We start from the raw sequence: 22,450 nt of genomic DNA on the forward strand, positions 1-22,450 counted from the left end.
GCTAAGCTAGCCCGATTAGCTCCAGAGTGAACTGCGACTAGTTTATACTAAATATTTATGATGGTTAGAAAGAGTGGAAGCCGCACTAATGGACGTAATGTCGCCGATCTTGCTAATGTGCGACAAGGAGGAGATAGACGAGGAGAGAGATGGTCGACTGTTGAGTACAAAAATGACGGGTGCGGCAAACCAACTTTGCGCATGCGCATAATAACCGCCATCTTTGGAGTGTTGACGGCAAAGCAAAAGGACAAAATACATTCGAACTTTGCACTGCTATTTGTTTTCTGTGGCTTTTTAACAACCCCGGCAAGTTCTAAAAATACTATTTAAAAAAACCAAAACATTAAAAAAGAGGAATACAAGCGCAAACAGGTGGAATTTAACAAGAAGAAGTTGCAATGTTGACTAATAACACAAAGCTGCCATTGCTCAAATAATAATGAATCAAAATCAATGTTGTGATGAGTTATTGACTTTTTAAAGGCTCAATTACGTCACATCAAAAGAAAAATATTTTTTGGGGAAAATGCATGTTTTGCGTATTTGACATATTAAAAAATGTGTTTATTTTTACAAAAAGTCATTCAAACAAATATAATAATAATGATAAAAATGTATAACCAACATTGATTTTAGAGACTTTAGTGTTGAAAGTAAAACCAACAAAATAAAGTATTACTTATTTTTAACACTTTTACGGGCTTTTTTAGTTGCTTTTTTTTTTTTAAACGGTCATTGCTCAAAACATAATAATGAATTTATAATAACTGTGTTATGAATTATTGACCTATTTAAGGCTCCAATTACTTCACATTAAATATTGTATATTATGTGTTTGAGATACTAAAATTGGGTTTTCTTTGACAAAAAGAGCATAAAACATTTTACTAACTTCATATCAACATTTAGACCTGAAATGTATCTAGAGCGTTAATAAAAGTGTCGGATAATAATACAAACATATGATTTATTTCTGATGTGTGTGTCAAATATGGTGAGTTTTGAAGCATGTTAAGGGGGTCAAATTACAGCTCAAAGAGGCAAAAGTGACTGTTTTTAGTAAACTTTTGTTTTGAAGGGGGAATTGCCAACTTTCTGTTGATTTTTGCTGCAGGATGTCAATGTATGAAATCTAGGTCTAAGTCAGACCTAAATAGAGGATTTTGTTTTATGTCTCTACGACATTCCTACCGGAAGTTACAAGCAGTTTTGTCTGTGTTTTTTACTAGGGGGCGCTAGAGCGCAATTTTGAGTTTTTTTTGTTGTTTTTTTATTAGATGGCAATTTTCGCCAGTCCTGATGTGTGTGTCAAATGTGGTGAGTTTTGAAGCATGTTAAGGGGGTCAAATTACAGCTCAAAGAGGCAAAAGTGACTGTTTTTAGTAAATTTTTGTTTTGAAGGGGGAATTGCCAACTTCCTGTTGATTTTTGCTGCAGGATGTCAATGTATGAAATCTAGGTCTAAGTCAGACCTACATAGACATTTCATGTCTCTACGACATTCCTACCGGAAGTTACAAGTAGTTTTGTCTGTGTTTTCTACTAGGGGGCGCTAGAGCGCAATTTTGAGTTTTTTTTAATTTTTTAATTTTTTAATTAGATGGCAATTTTCGCCAGTCCTGATGTGTGTGTCAAATATGGTGAGTTTTGAAGCATGTTAAGGGGGTCAAATTACAGCTCAAAGAGGCAAAAGTGACTGTTTTTAGTAATTTTTTGTTTTGAAGGGGGAATTGCCAACTTCCTGTTGATTTTTGCTGCAGGATGTCAATGTATGAAATCTAGGTCTAAGTCAGACCTACATAGAGGTTTTTGTTTTATGTCTCTACGACATTCCTACCGGAAGTTACAATTAGTTTTGTCTGTGTTTTCTACTAGGGGGCGCTAGAGCGCAATTTTGAGTTCTTTTTTTTTTTTTTTTTATTAGATGGCAATTTTTGCCAGTCCTGATGTGTGTGTCAAATATGGTGAGTTTTGAAGCATGTTAAAGGGGTCAAATTACAGCTCAAAGAGGCAAAAGTGACTGTTTTTAGTAAACCTTTGTTTTGAAGGGGGAATTGCCAACTTCCTGTTGATTTTTGCTGAAGGATGTCAATGTATGAAATCTAGGTCTAAGTCAGACCTACATAGAGGTTGTTGTTTTATGTCTCTACGACATTCCTACCGGAAGTTACAAGTAGTTTTGTCTGTGTTTTCTACTAGGGGGCGCTAGAGCGCATTTTTGAGTTTTGGTTTTTTTTTTTTATTAGATGGCAATTTTCGCCAGTCCTGATGTGTGTGTCAAATATGGTGAGTTTTGAAGCATGTTAAGGGGGTCAAATTACAGCTCAAAGAGGCAAAAGTGACTGTTTTTAGTAAACTTTTGTTTTGAAGGGGGAATTGCCAACTTCCTGTTGATCTTTGCTGCAGGATGTCAACGTATGAAATCTAGGTCTAAGTCAGACCTACATAGAGGTTTTTGTTTTATGTCTCTACGACATTCCTACCGGAAGTTACAAGTAGTTTTGTCTGTGTTTTCTACTAGGGGGCGCTAGAGCGCAATTTTGAGTTTTTTTTTTTTTTTTAATTAGATGGCAATTTTCGCCAGTCCTGATGTGTGTGTCAAATATGGTGAGTTTTGAAGCATGTTAAGGGGGTCAAATTACAGCTCAAAGAGGCGGCCAGTATAATAATAATAATAATAAAACCTTACAATTACAATAGGGTCCTCTGTCCCAAAGGGACATTGCGGTCCCTAATAATGATAAAAATGCATAACCAACATTGATTCTAGAGACTTTAGTGTTGGAAGCAAAAACAAAAACAAAAAGTATTACTTATTTTTAACACTTTTACGGGCTTTTTGGATCCCTTAGAATTTTAGTTGGATTTGTTTTTAAACTATCCTTGCTCAAAACATAATAATGAATTTATATTAACTGTGTTATGAATTATTGACCTATTTGAGGCTCCAATTACTTCACATTAAATATTGTATATTATGTGTTTGAGATACTAAAATTGGGTTTTCTTTGACAAAAAGAGCATAAAACTTTTTACTAACTTCATATCAACATTTAGACCTGAAATGTATCTAGAGCGTTAATAAAAGTGTTGGATAATAATACAATTATATGATTTATTTCTAACATTTTTATGACTGAGACCCTTGGGCCAAATTTGAAGAGAGCCCCTACAGGTTTAAAAAAAAAATGTATAGATTGTGTTGGTTTTGAAAATGAAAAATATCAAAATTGCCCCGGCAGGCTTTCATTTTTCAGGGTGGCCCTGGGTGGAAAAAAGTTGGACACCCAAGTTTTAAAGTAAACACATCCCTAAATATGTGATTGCAGTGTACATACATGTTTATTCTTTCCTATTATATTAGGTGCATACTTATATTAAAATTAGCGATACTAATGAATCATATTCGGTACTATACTGCCTCTAAAAAATACCGGTCAGCATCACAACTTCTTCTTTCGTTTAAAAAAAATTCATATTATGTTTATAAAGTCAGGAAATACGTCCCTGGACACCTGAGGACTTTGAATATGATCCTGCAACTACTTGGTATCGAATCGATACCTAAATGTGTGGTATCATCCAAAACTAAAGTAAAGTATCAAAGAAGAGAAGAATAAGTGATTATTACATTTTAGCAGAAGTGTAGATAGAACATGTTAAAAGAGAAAATAAGCAGATATTAACAGTAAATGAACAAGGTTGAACAAGATTTAAATTTAAGAAGAAGAAGTTGCAATGTTGACTAATAAAAAAAGCTGCCACACTATTTTTCTTGGAAGCCGTCATTGCTCAAATAATAATGAATCAAAATCAATGTTGTGATGAGTTATTGACTTCTTAAAGGCTCAATTACTTCACATCAAATAGTCCACTTAAAAAGATGTTTTCGGGGAAACTATTGCATGTTTTGTGTATTTGACATATAAAAAAAGTTGTTTATTTTCACAAAAAGTCATTCAAACAAACAAAAATAATAATTAAAGCTGCAAGCAGCGATGGACGGGACCGACTTTGATGGCACATAAAATCCAAACCGGAGCAGTAATTAAAACTCTTTCGTCAAATTTTGATCAGAAGGGTTCAATCTCTCTCCTGTGCTAGTTTGAAGTAGACACAACAAACGCGCTCAGAGGAGATAATGTTTGAAAAAAGGTGACCGGTTTTTACAAAACTTTTGTTTTGAAGGGGGAATTGCAAACTTCCTGTTGATTTTTGCTGGGGGGTTGTCAATATATGAAATGTAGGTCTAAGTGAGACCTACATAGAGGTTTTTGTTTCATGTCTCTAAGACATTCCTACTGGAAGTTACAGGCAGTTTTGTCTGAGTTTTTTTTCCTAGGAGCAGTTGTGTCTGTGTTTTCTTCCTAGGGGGCGCTAGAGCGCAATTTTGAATTTTGGGATTGGGTTTTTTTATTAGATGGCAATTTTCGCCAGTCCTGATGTGTGTGTCCAGTTTGGTGAGTTTTGAAGCATGTTAAAGGGGTCAAATTACAGCTCAAAGAGGCAAAAGTGACTGTTTTTAGCAAACTTTTGTTTTGAAGGGGGAATTGCCAACTTCCTGTTGATTTTTGCTGAAAGATGTCAATGTATGAAATCTAGGTCTAAGTCAGACCTACATAGACATTTCATGTCTCTACGACATTCCTACCGGAAGTTACAAGCAGTTTTGTCTGTGTTTTTTACTAGGGGGCGCTAGAGCGCAATTTTGAGTTTTGTGGGGGGTTTTTTATTAGATGGCAATTTTCGCCAGTCCTGATGTGTGTGTCAAATATGGTGAGTTTTGAAGCATGTTAAGGGGGTCAAATTACAGCTCAAAGAGGCAAAAGTGACTTTTTTAGTAAACTTTTGTTTTGAAGGGGGAATTGCCAACTTCCTGTTGATTTTTTCTGCAGGATGTCAATGTATGAAATCTAGGTCTAAGTCAGACCTACATAGAGGTTTTTGTTTCATGTCTCTACGACATTCCTACCGGAAGTTAAAAGTAGTTTTGTCTGTGTTTTCTACTAGGGGGCGCTAGAGCGCAATTTTGAGTTTTTTTTTAATTTTTTTATTAGATGGCAATTTTCGCCAGTCCTGATGTGTGTGTCAAATATGGTGAGTTTTGAAGCATGTTAAGGGGGTCAAATTACAGCTCAAAGAGGTAAAAGTGACTGTTTTTAGTAAACTTTTGTTTTGAAGGGGGAATTGCCAGCTTCCTGTTGATTTTTGCTGCAGGATGTCAATGTATGAAATCTAGGTCTAAGTCAGACCTACATAGACATTTCATGTCTCTACGACATTCCTACCGGAAGTTACAAGCAGTTTTGTCTGTGTTTTCTACTAGGGGGCGCTAGAGCGCAATTTTGAGTTTTTTTAATTTTTTTTATTAGATGCCAATTTTCGCCAGTCCTGATGTGTGTGTCAAATATGGTGAGTTTTGAAGCATGTTAAGGGGGTCAAATTACAGCTCAAAGAGGCAAAAGTGACTGTTTTTAGTAAACTTTTGTTTTGAAGGGGGAATTGCCAACTTCCTGTTGATTTTTGCTGCAGGATGTCAACGTATGAAATCTAGGTCTAGGTCAGACCTACATAGATGTTTTTGTTTTATGTCTCTACGACATTCCTACCGGAAGTTACAAGTAGTTTTGTCTGTGTTTTCTACTAGGGGGCGCTAGAGCGCAATTTTGAGTTTTGGGATTGGGTTTTTTATTAGATCGCAATTTTTGCCAGTCCTGATGTGTGTGTCCAGTTTGGTGAGTTTTGAAGCATGTTAAAGGGGTCAAATTACAGCTCAAAGAGGCAAAAGTGACAGTTTTTAGTAAACTTTTGTTTTGAAGGGGGAATTGCCAACTTCCTGTTGATTTTTGCTGAAAGATGTCAATGTATGAAATCTAGGTCTAAGTCAGACCTACATAGACATTTCATGTCTCTACGACATTCCTACCGGAAGTTACAAGCAGTTTTGTCTGTGTTTTTTACTAGGGGGCGCTAGAGCGCAATTTTGAGTTTTTTTTTTTTTTTAAATTAGATGGCAATCTTCGCCAGTCCTGATGTGTGTCAAATATGGTGAGTTTTGAAGCATGTTAAGGGGGTCAAATTACAGCTCAAAGAGGCAAAAGTGACAGTTTTTAGTAAACTTTTGTTTTGAAGGGGGAATTGCCAACTTCCTGTTGATTTTTGCTGAAAGATGTCAATGTATGAAATCTAGGTCTAAGTCAGACCTACATAGACATTTCATGTCTCTACGACATTCCTACTGGAAGTTACAAGCAGTTTTGTCTGTGTTTTTTACTAAGGGGCGCTAGAGCGCAATTTTGAGTTTTGGGTTGTTTTTTTTATTAGATGGCAATTTTCGCCAGTCCTGATGTGTGTGTCAAATATGATGAGTTTTGAAGCATGTTAAGGGGGTCAAATTACAGCTCAAAGAGGCAAAAGTGACTGTTTTTAGTAAACTTTTGTTTTGAAGGGGGAATTGCCAACTTCCTGTTGATTTTTGCTGCAGGATGTCAATGTATGCACACATACATCCTCGTCTGCTTTAAGTGTCATTTCTCCACAATAATGCTCTTCATCTTTTGTTTTTGTATGTGGTCCGATTATTACGAGTGTTAATGTATTTTTCTCATAATGACTAGAAATCACGAATTGAACAGAAACTTTATTAATCTCCTGAAGGAAATTAAGATTCCAGCTGAACAAAGTATATTTACAAACTGACTAACACGTCACAGCATATCATGTTTACATTTCAATTCACCTCGTCATCGTCGGAGTCATCGTTCAGTCTCCTTTTTAATTCAGCGTGCATCCTCATGTGACGAACCAATACGGAGCGATATCGAAAGCTCATGGTGCAGACTGAGCAGGTAAAAGGCTTCTCTCCAGTATGAATTCTGGAGTGAATGACCAAATTCGCATTTTGAGCAAATCTTTGACCGCACAATGAGCAAGAAAAAGGTTTCTCTCCTGTGTGTCTTCTTGAGTGTCGGATTAAATTTGCATTCTGAGTGAATTTTTGACCGCACACAGAGCAGGTGAAAGGTTTCTCCCCTGTGTGTATCCGTGTGTGCCGTATCAAATGTGCACTTTGAGAAAATCTGTGGCCGCAGAATGAGCAAGGGAAAGGTTTCTCCTTGGTATGCGTTCGCTTGTGTTTGTACAGCGTTGAACGATGACCAAAACTTTTCTTGCAGATTGAGCAGGAGAAGTGTTTCCTCATGTGCGACGTCATTTGATCGGGACAAGAAAATCGTTGCTTGCAAACTGAGCACGTAAAAGGTTTCTCCGCCGTGTGATTTCTCATGTGTCTTTTCAGATTCCCCTTGTTAGCAAACGTTTTGTCACAGTGAGAGCACGTGAAGCGTGTGTTGTCAGCGTGATGTGTTTGATCAGCTTTAGAGTCCTCGTCATCAGTGTCTGCAGAGTGTGTGTCCTCACTATCTGACAGTGGAGCAATGAGGTGGTCTTCTGATCCTCCACTGTGGTCTCCGTCAGCTTCTGTTGCCACGTGTTGCGTTGAGCTGCTGCTTGGAGGCTCCTCTTCACTTTCACCTCTGACCTCGTCATCTTCACTCTTCACAACGACACCGATGGCCGGGAAGGTCTCCAGTCCTTCAAGATGCTCTCCCAGCATTTCCTCTTTAATGAGAGGCTGCAGAGCTTTCTCCCGCTTCACCCTGGAATCGTCTGCAGACACAAGAAGACAAAAAAAAAAGTGTCAGAAGAGGAATATGAAGACAGAATGTGCCCCAGACAATGGATGACATCAAAACTGTTACAATAGCACACGGGTCGGCAACCCAAAGCGTTGAAAGAGCCATATTGGACCAAAAATACAAAAAACTAATCTGTCTGGAGCCGCATACAATGAAACGCCGTATACAGGTAAAAGCCAGTAAATTAGAATATTTTGAAAAACTTGATTTATTTCAGTAATTGCATTCAAAAGGTGTAACTTGTACATTATATTTATTCATTGCACACAGACTGATGCATTCAAATGTTTATTTCATTTAATTTTGATGATTTGAAGTGGCAACAAATGAAAATCCAAAATTCCGTGTGTCACAAAATTAGAATATTACTTAAGGCTAATACAAAAAAGGGATTTTTAGAAATGTTGGCCAACTGAAAAGTATGAAAATGAAAAATATGAGCATGTACAATACTCAATACTTGGTTGGAGCTCCTTTTGCCTCAATTACTGCGTTAATGCGGCGTGGCATGGAGTCCATGGGTTTCTGGCACTGCTCAGGTGTTATGAGAGCCCAGGTTGCTCTGATAGTGGCCTTCAACTCTTCTGCGTTTTTGGGTCTGGCATTCTGCATCTTCCTTTTCACAATACCCCACAGATTTTCTATGGGGCTAAGGTCAGGGGAGTTGGCGGGCCAATTTAGAACAGAAATACCATGGTCCGTAAACCAGGCACGGGTAGATTTTGCACTGTGTGCAGGCGCCAAGTCCTGTTGGAACTTGAAATCTCCATCTCCATAGAGCAGGTCAGCAGCAGGAAGCATGAAGTGCTCTAAAACTTGCTGGTAGACGGCTGCGTTGACCCTGGATCTCAGGAAACAGAGTGGACCGACACCAGCAGATGACATGGCACCCCAAACCATCACTGATGGTGGAAACTTTACACTAGACTTCAGGCAACGTGGATCCTGTGCCTCTCCTGTCTTCCTCCAGACTCTGGGACCTCGATTTCCAAAGGAAATGCAAAATTTGCATGGTTGGGTGATGGTTTGGGGTGCCATGTCATCTGCTGGTTTTGTATTAGCCTTAAGTAATATTCTAATTTTGTGACACACGGAATTTTGGATTTTCATTTGTTGCCACTTCAAATCATCAAAATTAAATGAAATAAACATTTGAATGCATCAGTCTGTGTGCAATGAATAAATATAATGTACAAGTTACACCTTTTGAATGCAATTACTGAAATAAATCAAGTTTTTCAAAATATTCTAATTTACTGGCTTTTACCTGTATATTAGTAACCTATCATTTCAAACAGGTACATTTCCAAACAAAATGAAAATAGCTAAAGTAGCACCAATTTACAAGACTGGCGACAAACATCAATTTACAAAAGACCTGTTTCTTTACTTCCACAATTTTCTAAAATCATTGAAAAACTGTTCAATAACAGATTAGAGAGTTTCATAAATAAAAATAGAATACTCGAAGAGAACCAATATGGATACAGAGCTAACGTTTCAACTTCGATGGCCTTAATTGAAATTACAGAAGAAATGAGCAATGCAATAGATAGTAAAAAAAATGTGCGGCAGCAGTTTTTATGGATCTAACTAAAGCATTTGACACAATTAATCACAATATTTTCATCAAAAATCTAGAACGATATGGCATCAGAGGGTTGGTCTTAAACTGGATAAGAAGTTATCTAATGAACAGGAAACAATACGTGAAGGTAGGCGAACACACCTCTACAACGCTAAATATATCCTGTGGTGTACCTCAGGGATCAATACTAGGACCTCAATTATTCAATCTCTATATAAATGACATTTGTAAAGTTACCAAAGATTTAAAGTTAGTATTATTTGCGGATGATACAACAGCGTTTTGTTCAGGAGAGAACACACAGAAGATACTACAAATAATAACAGAAGAAATGAACAAATTAAAAAGATGGTTTGACAAAAACAGACTATCGTTGAATCTCAGTAAAACTAAAATAATGCTATTTGGTAACAGTAGAAGGGAAAGTCAAACACAAATACAAATAGACGGAATAGAAATTGAAAGAGTAAATGAAACCACATGTCTAGGTATAATGATTGATGACAAATTGAACTGGAAATCTCACGTAAAAAATATACAACATAAAGTAGCAAGAAACACGTCAATAATGAATAAAGCAAAACATGTTCTAGACAAAAAATCACTTCATATTCTCTACTGCTCACTAGTGTTACCATATCTGAGTTACTGTGTAGAAATATGGGAAATAAGTACAAAAGTACACTTCATTCATTAACGGTGTTACCAAAAAGATCAGTTAGAATAATACATCATGTTGGATACAAATCCTTTATTTATTGAATCAAAGATACTGAAATTCCACGACATAGTAAATTTGCAAACAGCTAAAATTATACACAAAGCAAACTTTAACCTGCTTACCCAAGAATATACAACAATTCTTCTCAAAAAAAGAGGAGAAATATAATCTTAGAGAGAAATGTCATTTAAAACATTTGTATGCACGTACAACACTTAAGACCTTCAGTATATCAGTATGTGGAATTAAATGATGGAATGGATTAATAAACAATGTACTAATATGATCCACTTCAAGAAACTCTTCAAACTTAAAGTGTTTACAAAGTACAAAGAAGAAGAACCATGATAAACATTCTCAATTTATTTAATTCATCCATTCTTTCATTCTTTCACTCTCAAAATAATCTTACTTATCTCATCATATGAAATGTAACTTACTTCACCAATTATTATGTATTTATTTATTTTTTATTGTGATTACTTATGGAGTATATTGTGAATAAATTGAGAACAGGAAGTGGACAAAAGTTTTAGCAACTGTTATGTCAAAGAAAAGGGGTAGGATTTAAATAAGCTCTGCTTCTTCCTACTCCTTTTCCAACATGTTGAAAAGAGAAACTGGAGACTGTGATGTATCATGTTGTATGCTTGCATGTTCCAAATAAACTCAAACTCAACTCAACTCAACTCAAGCTAATTGTTGCTAACATGCTATTTAGGCTAGCTGTATGTACATATTGCTTCATTATACCTCATTTGTAGCTATATTTGAGCTCATTCAAAATCATAATTTAGTTTTGCATGTCTCATGACACTTTATCTGTATGTAATATTGGCAGCATTTCAGATGGTTGTTTGTGTGCCATGTTGTTCCAGACCACAGCAAACATTACCTAGCTTGCATAGATTGTAAAAAAATTTATTACAAGAAGACAGTTTCCTTTAACTTGGACACACAAATCTATACCTTTGGCCATTAAAAGCCAGTCATTTCCAGGAGTTATCTCACCTTCTGAGAAGCCTCTGATTTACTAATGCTTTCTAATTTTATAAAAATGTGTAAAATAAATATTACATTTCAACATTTCCGTCAACAAAGATTTGCTTCAGCCTGCGACACATAGTCATTTTGATAGTAGGCTAATATAGACACTTACGTCCTGTGTTACCTTCATTATAAGACTTATACAGGTAAAAGCCAGTAAATTAGAATATTTTGAAAAACTTGATTTATTTCAGTAATTGCATTCAAAAGGTGTAACTTGTACATTATATTTATTCATTGCACACAGACTGATGCATTCAAATGTTTATTTCATTTAATTTTGATGATTTGAAGTGGCAACAAATGAAAATCCAAAATTCCGTGTGTCACAAAATTAGAATATTACTTAAGGCTAATACAAAAAAGGGATTTTTAGAAATGTTGGCCAACTGAAAAGTATGAAAATGAAAAATATGAGCATGTACAATACTCAATACTTGGTTGGAGCTCCTTTTGCCTCAATTACTGCGTTAATGCGGCGTGGCATGGAGTCGATGAGTTTCTGGCACTGCTCAGGTGTTATGAGAGCCCAGGTTGCTCTGATAGTGGCCTTCAACTCTTCTGCGTTTTTGGGTCTGGCATTCTGCATCTTCCTTTTCACAATACTCCACAGATTTTCTATGGGGCTAAGGTCAGGGGAGTTGGCGGGCCAATTTAGAACAGAAATACCATGGTCCGTAAACCAGGCACGGGTAGATTTTGCGCTGTGTGCAGGCGCCAAGTCCTGTTGGAACTTGAAATCTCCATCTCCATAGAGCAAGGTCAGCAGCAGGAAGCATGAAGTGCTCTAAAACTTGCTGGTAGACGGCTGCGTTGACCCTGGATCTCAGGAAACAGAGTGGACCGACACCAGCTGGACTGCTGCTTAGTGGTCCAAAGTCATGTTTTCTGACGAAAGCAAATTTTGCATTTCCTTTGGAAATCGAGGTCCCAGAGTCTGGAGGAAGACAGGAGAGGCACAGGATCCACGTTGCCTGAAGTCTAGTGTAAAGTTTCCACCATCAGTGATGGTTTGGGGTGCCATGTCATCTGCTGGTGTCGGTCCACTCTGTTTCCTGAGATCCAGGGTCAACGCAGCCGTCTACCAGCAAGTTTTAGAGCACTTCATGCTTCCTGCTGCTGACCTGCTCTATGGAGATGGAGATTTCAAGTTCCAACAGGACTTGGCGCCTGCACACAGCGCAAAATCTACCCGTGCCTGGTTTACGGACCATGGTATTTCTGTTCTAAATTGGCCCGCCAACTCCCCTGACCTTAGCCCCATAGAAAATCTGTGGGGTATTGTGAAAAGGAAGATGCAGAATGCCAGACCCAAAAATGCAGAAGAGTTGAAGGCCACTATCAGAGCAACCTGGGCTCTCATAACACCTGAGCAGTGCCAGAAACGCATCGACTCCATGCCACGCCGCATTAACGCAGTAATTGAGGCAAAAGGAGCTCCAACCAAGTATTGAGTATTGTACATGCTCATATTTTTCATTTTCATACTTTTCAGTTGGCCAACATTTCTAAAAATCCCTTTTTTGTATTAGCCTTAAGTAATATTCTAATTTTGTGACACACGGAATTTTGGATTTTCATTTGTTGCCACTTCAAATCATCAAAATTAAATGAAATAAACATTTGAATGCATCAGTCTGTGTGCAATGAATAAATATAATGTACAAGTTACACCTTTTGAATGCAGTTACTGAAATAAATCAAGTTTTTCAAAATATTCTAATTTACTGGCTTTTACCTGTACATGAATGGTCCTGAGATCTCTTCAATAACCTTTTTTGTCGTTTCCATATCAATTCCGTTACAATCAGTTGAAGTCTTAGATTTACATTTTTTCACGATTGTAACTATTTCCTCCTGTGTCACATTACTGAGGAACATGGAGTTGGGATTTGGCTCTATGGTATCATTATAGTCCTCAATTGAAACTGGGTCTGGAATCCTTTCTTCCAATTTTGGTCCAATATTTACAAAATAATCATTGAAGCTTTCAACTACTTCCTTTCTGTTGTCATTTTTTTTTATTCCCGTCTAAGAAGTATTGAGGGTAGTCCCTCTTAGTGCCATTTTTAATAATGCTATTGAGGATGCCCCATGTTGCTCTCATATTATTTTTGTTCCTGTCCAATAATTCACTGTAATATTCTTTTCTACATGATCGCAGTATGTATGTTAACTGCAGTCATGCAGTGACCAAATATGCCTGATTAGCACTCCAACAAGTCAATAACATCAACAAAGCTCACCTTTGTGCATCCACGCACAGTATAAAACTTTTGGTGGACAAAATGAGACAAAGAAGGAGTGGAAGATTTTACATGTAAACAAACTGTTGCGTTACAGTCCACACTACGGTGAGTTCAAGAACCGCCGAAATTAGTAGGACAAAACGATGTTCACCAAATAGTGTCATCAGTGAAGCATACACACAAACATATTCAACAGTGGTAGTTCTAACAACTGGGAACGTCTATGTCATGTTTGTCCTCAAACAAAAAACATACTAAAACCACAAAAAATATTTTCCCCCCATCTTTTTCCATTTTCAATCATTTTTTAAAAATGCTCCAGGGAGCCACTAGGGCGGCACTAAAGAGCCGCATGCGGCTCGAGAGCCACGGGTTGCTGACCCCCGCATTAGCATATAAGGGAGCAAGTCAATTGCATGCGCATGTAAGAGCCAGTCTGCCTCACAACAAGAAGTTTGAAGACAAACTTATAGACGACAACGTCAGACTGCATCTGATTAACAATGGCAGACTCGTGCAAAGCCCTTCGGGTAAGCCTTTACCATATATGGAGAGTCCCTTTGACATAACTAAGGCAACATTTGTTCAAAAAATAAAGTAAAAAATTGGGTAAATTGAGCAAGTTGGGAAAATTGTTTAGTACCGTATTTTCCGCACCATAAGCCGCCCTGTGTTATAAGCCGCGCCTTCAATGAACGGCATATTTCAAAACTTTGTCCACCTATAAGCCGCCCCGTGTTATAAGCCGCATCTAACTGCGCTAAAGGAATGTCAAAAAAACAGTCAGATAGGTCAGTCAAACTTTAATAATATATTAAAAACCAGCGTGATGTGGGCGCGCATGGAGTCGTATATCAACATGGACGGAGCTGCGTGAAAAAAGCCACCCGGCCTCTTCGCGTAAACTTACCTTAACCACTCGCTCATCTTTTCTTCATCCATCCCTTCGAGTTAGCTTTTATGATGACGCCGGCTGGAAAGGTCTCTTTTGGCAAGGTCTTCCTTTTGAATATCACCATGGGTGGAAGTTTCTGGCCATTAGCATGGCAAGCTAGAACCACAGTGAAGGATGACTTCTCATTCCCTGTGGTGCGAATATTCACCGTACGTGCTCCCGTTGTATCCACAGTGCGGTTCACAGGAATATCAAAAGTCAGTGGAACCTCGTCCATGTTGATAATGTTCTCTGGCCGGATCTTTTTTTCAGCTATCTTGTTTTTACAATATGCACGGAAAGTAGCCAGCTTTTCTTGAAAGTCTTTAGGCAGTTGCTGTGAAATAGTAGTCCGTGTGCGGATGGAGAGATTGCGTCTTTTCATGAACCGGAAACCTGTCGCTTAGTAGGAGCCATTTTGTGGTCTTTACAGATGTAAACACACAAAGGAAATGAAACGTAATATCCGCGCGCTTCTTCTTCTTCTTCTTCTTCTACGCGGGCGGGTGGTTGCTTACAGTAGAAGAAGAAGCGCTTCCTGTTCTATGGGGGCGGGTGCTTACCTTGGCGGTTGCTTGCGTAGAAGAAGAAGCACTTCCTCTTCTACGGGGAAAAAAGATGGCGGCTGTTTACCGTAGTTGCGAGACCGAAACTTTATGAAAATGAATCTTAATATTAATCCATATATAAAGCGCACCGGGTTATAAGCCGCACTGTCAGCTTTTGAGTAAATTTGTGGTTTTTAGGTGCGGCTAATAGTGCGGAAAATACGGTAAATATCTCCTCCATGGTTTGATGAAACATTTTCGGGACTTATGGGGTTTAAATACACAAAACAGGTACCAACAGGCCAAAAAAGTCCAAATGGCAACAGCGCAGGATGCATGTGCATGTACGAGCCAGTCTGCCTCACAACAAGAAGATTGAGGAAAAAGAAGGAACTTATAGACTACAACGTCGGACTACACCTGATTAACAATGGCGGACTCGCGCAAAGCCCTTTGGGTAAACCTTTAACATATATGGAGATTCCCTTTGACATAACTGAGGCAAAATTTGTTAAAAAAATTAAGTAAAAAATTGGGTAAATTGAGGAAGTTGGGAAAATTGTTTTGCAAAAATCTCCTCCATGGTTTGATGAAACATTTGAGACTTATGGGGATCTAAAATACACAAAAACAGGTACCAACAGCACAAAAAGGTTGCTTTTGCAAAATAGGACACCTTTAAATAACGTGGCATTATACGAGTTGGTTATGTTTAACAAAGTAGGTTTGTGTTGATATTCGTGGGACTGACATTTTTTAGTCACGTGAACAAAACTGGTCACGTGAGGTCCGCAGCTCTATGTATGGACATGTGTAAAAAAATTGGCCTCACATTTTTTAGCATGCTGGTTTGAAATAATAGTCTAAATCACACTTCTGATGAGCGTTTAAGACTGCTGCTAAAAAGAAAACACGACTTTAGTGTCATGTTTTTTGTCACACTAGTCACACTAGTGTCATGTTTCTTGTCACACTAGTCACACTAGTGTCATGTTTCTTGTCACACTGGCTTTAGACATCATGTCAATGACATCCATTAAAATACCACGTGGTCCAATCCATGCAATAGATCCAATCACAGACATGTTCTAAGGGTACGCAGCATGGAGTGCTACTGCCTACTGGCGCTGACGAGACGCGGGGCCGCCATCTTGGAGTGGTGATCCACTCCACTCAGTGCAATTCATTTGTCAGGAGCAATGAACTGTCAGCGCATTTAATTCATCTTACCTCACTGAATACCACTGATTTTCACACGCTTCTTTGTCATACGTGTAGCTATGATAAAGGACACATGTTTTATTATTCATAGTTTGCTTAACAGTAATAGAAGATTCTTATATGCTAGAAGTGACCAGATCAAAACTGGGAATATAATCCCAAAGAAGGGGGGAAAAAAGGGTCAGCTATTTTTAAATTGAAGAAATAATATGATGAGGTTATATATACATGCTACATAAACAATGTATGAATACATTAGATATCTATATATCTTATAGACTGTATCTCTGTTGCTGCAGTTTATTCTGTCTTGACACTTTGTATTGATATTTTCTATTACATTCTTCCCTTAAATGATCATGTTTACACTGATTGTTTTATATGTATTTTTGATGTATGTCACTTTGGAGAAAAGTGTCTGCCAAATACTTCAACATAAACATATATAAACACTTGAAAGTCTTTATATCAGCTAAAACCACCAATCTGTTTCACTGGATATTTGTTTTCTACCTGTAAACTGTCAGTTTAGCATCTTTGTTTTCTACCTGTCTACTGTCAGTTTAGCATTTTTGTTTTCTACCTGTCAACTGTCAGTTTAGCATCTTTGTTTTCTACCTGTCAACTGTCAGTTTAGCATCCTTGTTTTCTACCGATCAACTGTCAGTTTAGCATCTTTGTTTTCTACCTGTCAACTGTCAGTTTAGCATTTTTGTTTTCCACCTGTCAACTGTCAGTTTAGCATCTTTGTTTTCCACCTGTCAACTGTCAGTTTAGCATCTTTGTTTTCCACCTGTCAACTGTCAGTTTAGCATCTTTGTTTTCTACCTGTCAACTGTCAGTTTAGTATATTTTTTTTCTACCTGTCAACTGTCAGTTTAGCATCTTTGTTTTCTACCTGTCAACTGTCAGTTTAGCATCTTTGTTTTCTACCTGTCAACTGTCAGTTTAGCATCTTTGTTTTCTACCTGTCAACTGTCAGTTCAGGGTGCTCGCCGGCTCCTCGTCACCACTTCAAGATGGCGGCCCAATTTCTCTATTGCGTCTATGGATGCAATACTACTTTTTCAAACTTCCACCATTTCCACATTTTTCAACCTATTCAAACCATTCCACCTTCAACACATTTCACCAACCTGGAAATTCAAACTACCTTTTTCCAAGTTCAAAAAAATTCCAGGATTTTACAGAATGCCTGCTTTTCCAAAAGCCCTATTTCCACCCTTTTTTCTGGCGACTACTCCTTCCACATTTTTCAACCCACTTCAACCGGCCAAACATTCCTCTTAATCAGGACAAAAACAAATTCCAACACCAACCATTTCAACTCATTCAGACCATTCAAGTTTATCATTTTCAAAAAAATTCCCGCTTTTCCAAATTTTGGGAAATTCCCATTGAAATCAATGTAACATTTTTCAATGTTCCACAATTCCCACATTTTTCATTTGATTCAAACTGTTCCAACTTCAAAATATTCAGCCTGTTCAGGAACTGTGTGCTCTACTTCAACAATTCTAAAAAAGTTCCAGGATTTCCCATAATTATTATTTTTTTAATTTTCCCCATTCTCCCTGTCAACTGTCAGTTTAGCATCTTTGTTTTCCACCTGTCAACTGTCAGTTTAGCATCTTTGTTTTCTACCTGTCAACTGTCAGTTTAGCATCTTTGTTTTCTACCTGTCAACTGTCAGTTTAGCATCTTAGTTTTCTACCTGTCAACTGTCAGTTTAGCATATTTGTTTTCTACCTGTAAACTGTCAGTTTAGCATCTTTGTTTTCTACCTGTCAACTGTCACTTTAGCATCTTTGTTTTCTACCTGTCAACGGTCAGTTTAGCATATTTGTTTTCTACCTGTCAACTGTCAGTTTAGCATCTTTGTTTTCCACCTGTCAACTGTCAGTTTAGCATCTTTGTTTTCTACCTGTCAACTGTCAGCTTAGCATCTTTGTTTTCTACCTGTCAACTGTCAATTTAGCATCTTTGTTTTCTACCTGTCAACTGTCAGTTTAGCATCTTTGTTTTCTACCTGTCAACTGTCAGTTTAGCATCTTTGTTTTCTACCTGTCAACTGTCAGTTTAGCATCTTTGTTTTCTACCTGTCAACTGTCAGTTTAGTATCTTTGTTTTCTACCTGTCAACTGTCAGTTTAGCATCTTTGTTTTCTACCTGTCAACTGTCAGTTTAGCATCTTTGTTTTCTACCTGTCAACTGTCAGTTTAGCATCTTTGTTTTCTACCTGTCAACTGTCAGTTTATCATCTTTGTTTTCTACCTGTCAACTGTCAGTTTAGCATCTTTGTTTTCTACCTGTCAACTGTCAGTTTAGCATCTTTGTTTTCTACTTGTCAACTGTCAGTTTAGCATCTTTGTTTTCTACCTGTCAACTGTCAGTTTAGTATATTTTTTTTCTACCTGTCAACTGTCAGTTTAGCATCTTTGTTTTCTACCTGTCAACTGTCAGTTTAGCATCTTTGTTTTCTACCTGTCAACTGTCAGTTTAGCATCTTTGTTTTCTACCTGTCAACTGTCAGTTTAGGGTGCTCGCCGGCTCCTCGTCACCACTTCAAGATGGCGGCCCAATTTCTCTATTGCGTCTATGGATGCAATATTACTTTTTTAAACTTCCACCACTTCCACATTTTTCAACCTATTCAAACCATTCCACCTTCAACACATTTCACCATCCTGGAAATTCAAACTACCTTTTTCCAAGTTCAAAAAAATTCCAGGAATTTCCAGAATGCCTGCTTTTCCAGAGCCCTATTTCCACCCTTTTTTCTGGCGACTACTCCTTCCACATTTTTCAACCCACTTCAACCGGCCAAACATTCTTCTGAATCAGGACAAAAACAAAGTTGTTTTTTGAACTGGGAAAATTCCCGGTTTTCCAGAAATTCCAGGAATTCCATGATACCATTTCTCAATTCAACATGTTACTACTTCAACATTTCCCGACCGATTTGAAAAATTCCAACACCAACCATTTCTACTCATTCAGACCATTCAAGTTGATCATTTTCAAAAAAAATTCTCGCTTTTCCAAATTTTGGGAAATTCCCATTGAAATCAATGTAACATTTTTCAATGTTCCACATTTTTCATTTGATTCAAACTGTTCCAACTTCAAAATATTCAGCCTGTTCAGGAACTGTGTGCTCTACGTTAACAACTCTAAAAAAGTTCCAGGATTTCCCATAATTATTATTTTTTTAATTTTCCCCATTCTCCCTGTCAACTGTCAGTTCAGGCTGCTCGCCGGCTCCTCGTCACCACTTCAAGATGGCGGCCCAATTTCTCTATTGCGTCTATGGATGCAATACTACTTTTTCAAACTTCCACCATTTCCACATTTTTCAACCTATTCAAACCATTCCACCTTCAACACATTCCACCATCCTGGAAATTCAAACTACCTTTTTCCAAGTTCAAAAAAATTCCAGGATTTCCCAGAATGCCTGCTTTTCCAAAAGCCCTATTTCCACCCTTTTTTCTGGCGACTACTCCTTCCACATTTTTCAACCCACTTCAACCGGCCAAACATTCTTCTGAATCAGAACAAAAAAAAAGTTGTTTTTTGAACTAGGAAAATTCCTGGTTTTCCAGAAATTCCAGGAATTCCATGATACCATTTCTCAATTCAACATGTTACTACTTCAACATTTCCCGGCCGATTTGAAAAATTCCAATACCAACCACTTCTACTCATTCAGACCATTCAAGTTTATCATTTTCAAAAAAATTCCCGCTTTTCCAAATTTTGGGAAATTCCCATTGAAATCAATGTAACATTTTTCAATGTTCCACATTTTTCATTTGATTCAAACTGTTCCAACTTCAAAATATTCAGCCTGTTCAGGAACTGTGTGCTCTACTTTAACAACTCTAAAAAAAGTTCCAGGATTTCCCATAATTATTTTTTTAATTTTCCCCATTCTCCCTGTCAACTGTCAGTTCAGGCTGCTCCCCTGCTCCTCATCACCACTTCAAGATGGCGGCCCAATTTCTCGCGTCACAGCAGCCAATGCTGCGTCTACTTATAACATGTCTATGCTTCCAACAAGCTTTCCTGCCTTTGTTTCCGGTAGTCACAAGAATGACGTCACACTCATCCTGACAGTTGACACACTGCACCCCCTGCTGGCCAAACAAAGTAGTACAGAAGGACACAGACACAACGTAAACCCCATTTTTGTGTCTAACAGCAGTGATAAAGAAGTAAACAAACCTTTTCTGTGTGACACAACTTGATGTTTGTTGAAGAGAGCGTCCAGTAGTTGACGTTGTCGCTCGTTCTCCTCTTTTGTTCTAGAAAGTTCCTCCTCGTATTCTGCTATCATTCTTTCTAACACTACAAATATTTCTTCCACAGCAGCAGTTAGTCGCTGCTTCACCAACACTCTCAGCATTCCTACTTTGCACATTTTCACACAATCACAACACTTTAGCGACCTGTCGATCACTTCCGCTCTGTCTCTTTTGTTTTTAGCAGCTAGCGATGCTAAGCTAAGCTAGCGAGCTAAGCTAGCGTGAAGGAGAGACGACTTATCCTGACACGAACGATGAAATATCGACGTTTATTGCTTTGTGTTATGCAAATAAACACATATCTAGAATGACGGACTATCGACGTGACGTAGGCGCAAATATAAACACAATAACGACGCCGTATTGCTAAAGTTCATCTTTGTGGTCAGGTGCTACGACTACGTCATAACTACGGCAACTCCACTTGGACAAATGTGTGGCTGCCTAAAAATTCGCACAATAGGCTTTTAAAGTCTATAGAGATTAAACGGTGTAATCAATTTAAAAACACAATATAGCGCATAAAAAAAGTATCTAAATATTAAAATAAATACAAAACATTCATTGTACCGAACTTTTAAAAGATACATATTTTGTTTGACACGATCGATCATTCCTTACTTCTGCAAAAATGGCAAAACTATGGCATAAGAGGTGTTTCACAACAGTGGTTGAGTAGTTATTTAAGTAACAGATCTCAATATGTGGAAATGAATAAGACTAAATCACAGCCAAGAAGAATAACTTGGGACTCAAGTTATTTATACTCTATTTAAATGATATTTGTTCAGTATCTAATAAATGTGAATGTATTATGTTTGCAGATGACACAGATGTATATTGTTCAGGAGAAGACTTGAAGGAAGTGTTGAGGATAATAGAGGTTGAGTTGATTCAGCTAAAAAAATTGTTTGATATTAATAAGTTATCATTAAATGATAAGAGTGGAAGCAGTGCCTGGGGAGTCTGTGGTGGGCTCTCCTATTTCTGGGGCTGAGGTTGCTGAGGTAGTTAAAAAGCTCCTCGGTGGCAAGGCCCCGGGGGTAGATGAGATCCGCCCGGAGTTCCTTAAGGCTCTGGATGCTGTGGGGCTGTCTTGGTTGACAAGACTCTGCAGCATCGCGTGGACATCGGGGGCAGTACCACTGGATTGGCAGACCGGGGTGGTGGTTCCTCTCTTTAAGAAGGGGAACCGGAGGGTGTGTTCTAACTATCGTGGGATCACACTCCTCAGCCTTCCCGGTAAGGTCTATTCAGGTGTACTGGAGAGGAGGCTACGCCGGATAGTCCAACCTCGGATTCAGGAGGAACAGTGTGGTTTTCGGCCTGGTCGTGGAACTGTGGACCAGCTCTATACTCTGGGCAGGGTCCTTGAGGGTGCATGGGAGTTTGCCCAACCAGTCTACATGTGTTTTGTGGACTTGGAGAAGGCATTCGACCGTGTCCCTCGGGAAGTCCTGTGGGGAGTGCTCAGAGAGTATGGGGTATCGGACTGTCTGATTGTGGCAGTCCGCTCCCTGTATGATCAGTGCCAGAGCTTGGTCCGCATTGCCGGCAGTAAGTCGGACACGTTTCCAGTCAGGGTTGGACTCCGCCAAGGCTGCCCTTTGTCACCGATTCTGTTCATAACTTTTATGGACAGAATTTCTAGGCGCAGTCAAGGCGTTGAGGGGATCTGGTTTGGTGGCTGCAGGATTAGGTCTCTGCTTTTTGCAGATGATGTGGTCCTGATGGCTTCATCTGGCCAGGATCTTCAGCTCTCACTGGATCGGTTCGCAGCCGAGTGTGAAGCGACTGGGATGAGAATCAGCACCTCCAAGTCCGAGTCCATGGTTCTCGCCCGGAAAAGGGTGGAGTGCCATCTCCGGGTTGGGGAGGAGATCTTGCTTCAAGTGGAGGAGTTCAAGTACCTCGGAGTCTTGTTCACGAGTGAGGGAAGAGTGGATCGTGAGATGGACAGGCGGATCGGTGCGGCGTCTTCAGTAATGCGGACGCTGTATCGATCCGTTGTGGTGAAGAAGGAGCTGAGCCGGAAGGCAAAGCTCTCAATTTACCGGTCGATCTACGTTCCCATCCTCACCTATGGTCATGAGCTTTGGGTTATGACCGAAAGGACAAGATCACGGGTACAAGCG

At 38.6% G+C, this 22,450-nt stretch overlaps 1 protein-coding gene across 1 annotated transcript in view; it reads right to left on the reverse strand.

The window, feature by feature from the left end:
- Positions 1-20,731, reverse strand: part of LOC133608402 (uncharacterized) — a 68,279-nt gene extending 47,548 nt beyond the window's left edge. The window contains exons 1-2 of the mRNA XM_061963610.2: positions 20,236-20,731; positions 7,423-7,671 (exon numbers count right to left, since the gene is read on the reverse strand). Coding sequence (XP_061819594.2) covers positions 7,423-7,671; positions 20,236-20,431 — 445 coding nt within the window. The 5' untranslated portion in view covers positions 20,432-20,731. The remainder of the gene's footprint in view (positions 1-7,422; positions 7,672-20,235) is intronic.
- Positions 20,732-22,450: the final 1,719 nt, after the last annotated feature.

This window comes from Nerophis lumbriciformis, linkage group LG06 (genome assembly GCF_033978685.3).
Source record: "Nerophis lumbriciformis linkage group LG06, RoL_Nlum_v2.1, whole genome shotgun sequence".
In the NCBI taxonomy this organism is placed as follows: domain Eukaryota; kingdom Metazoa; phylum Chordata; class Actinopteri; order Syngnathiformes; family Syngnathidae; genus Nerophis; species Nerophis lumbriciformis.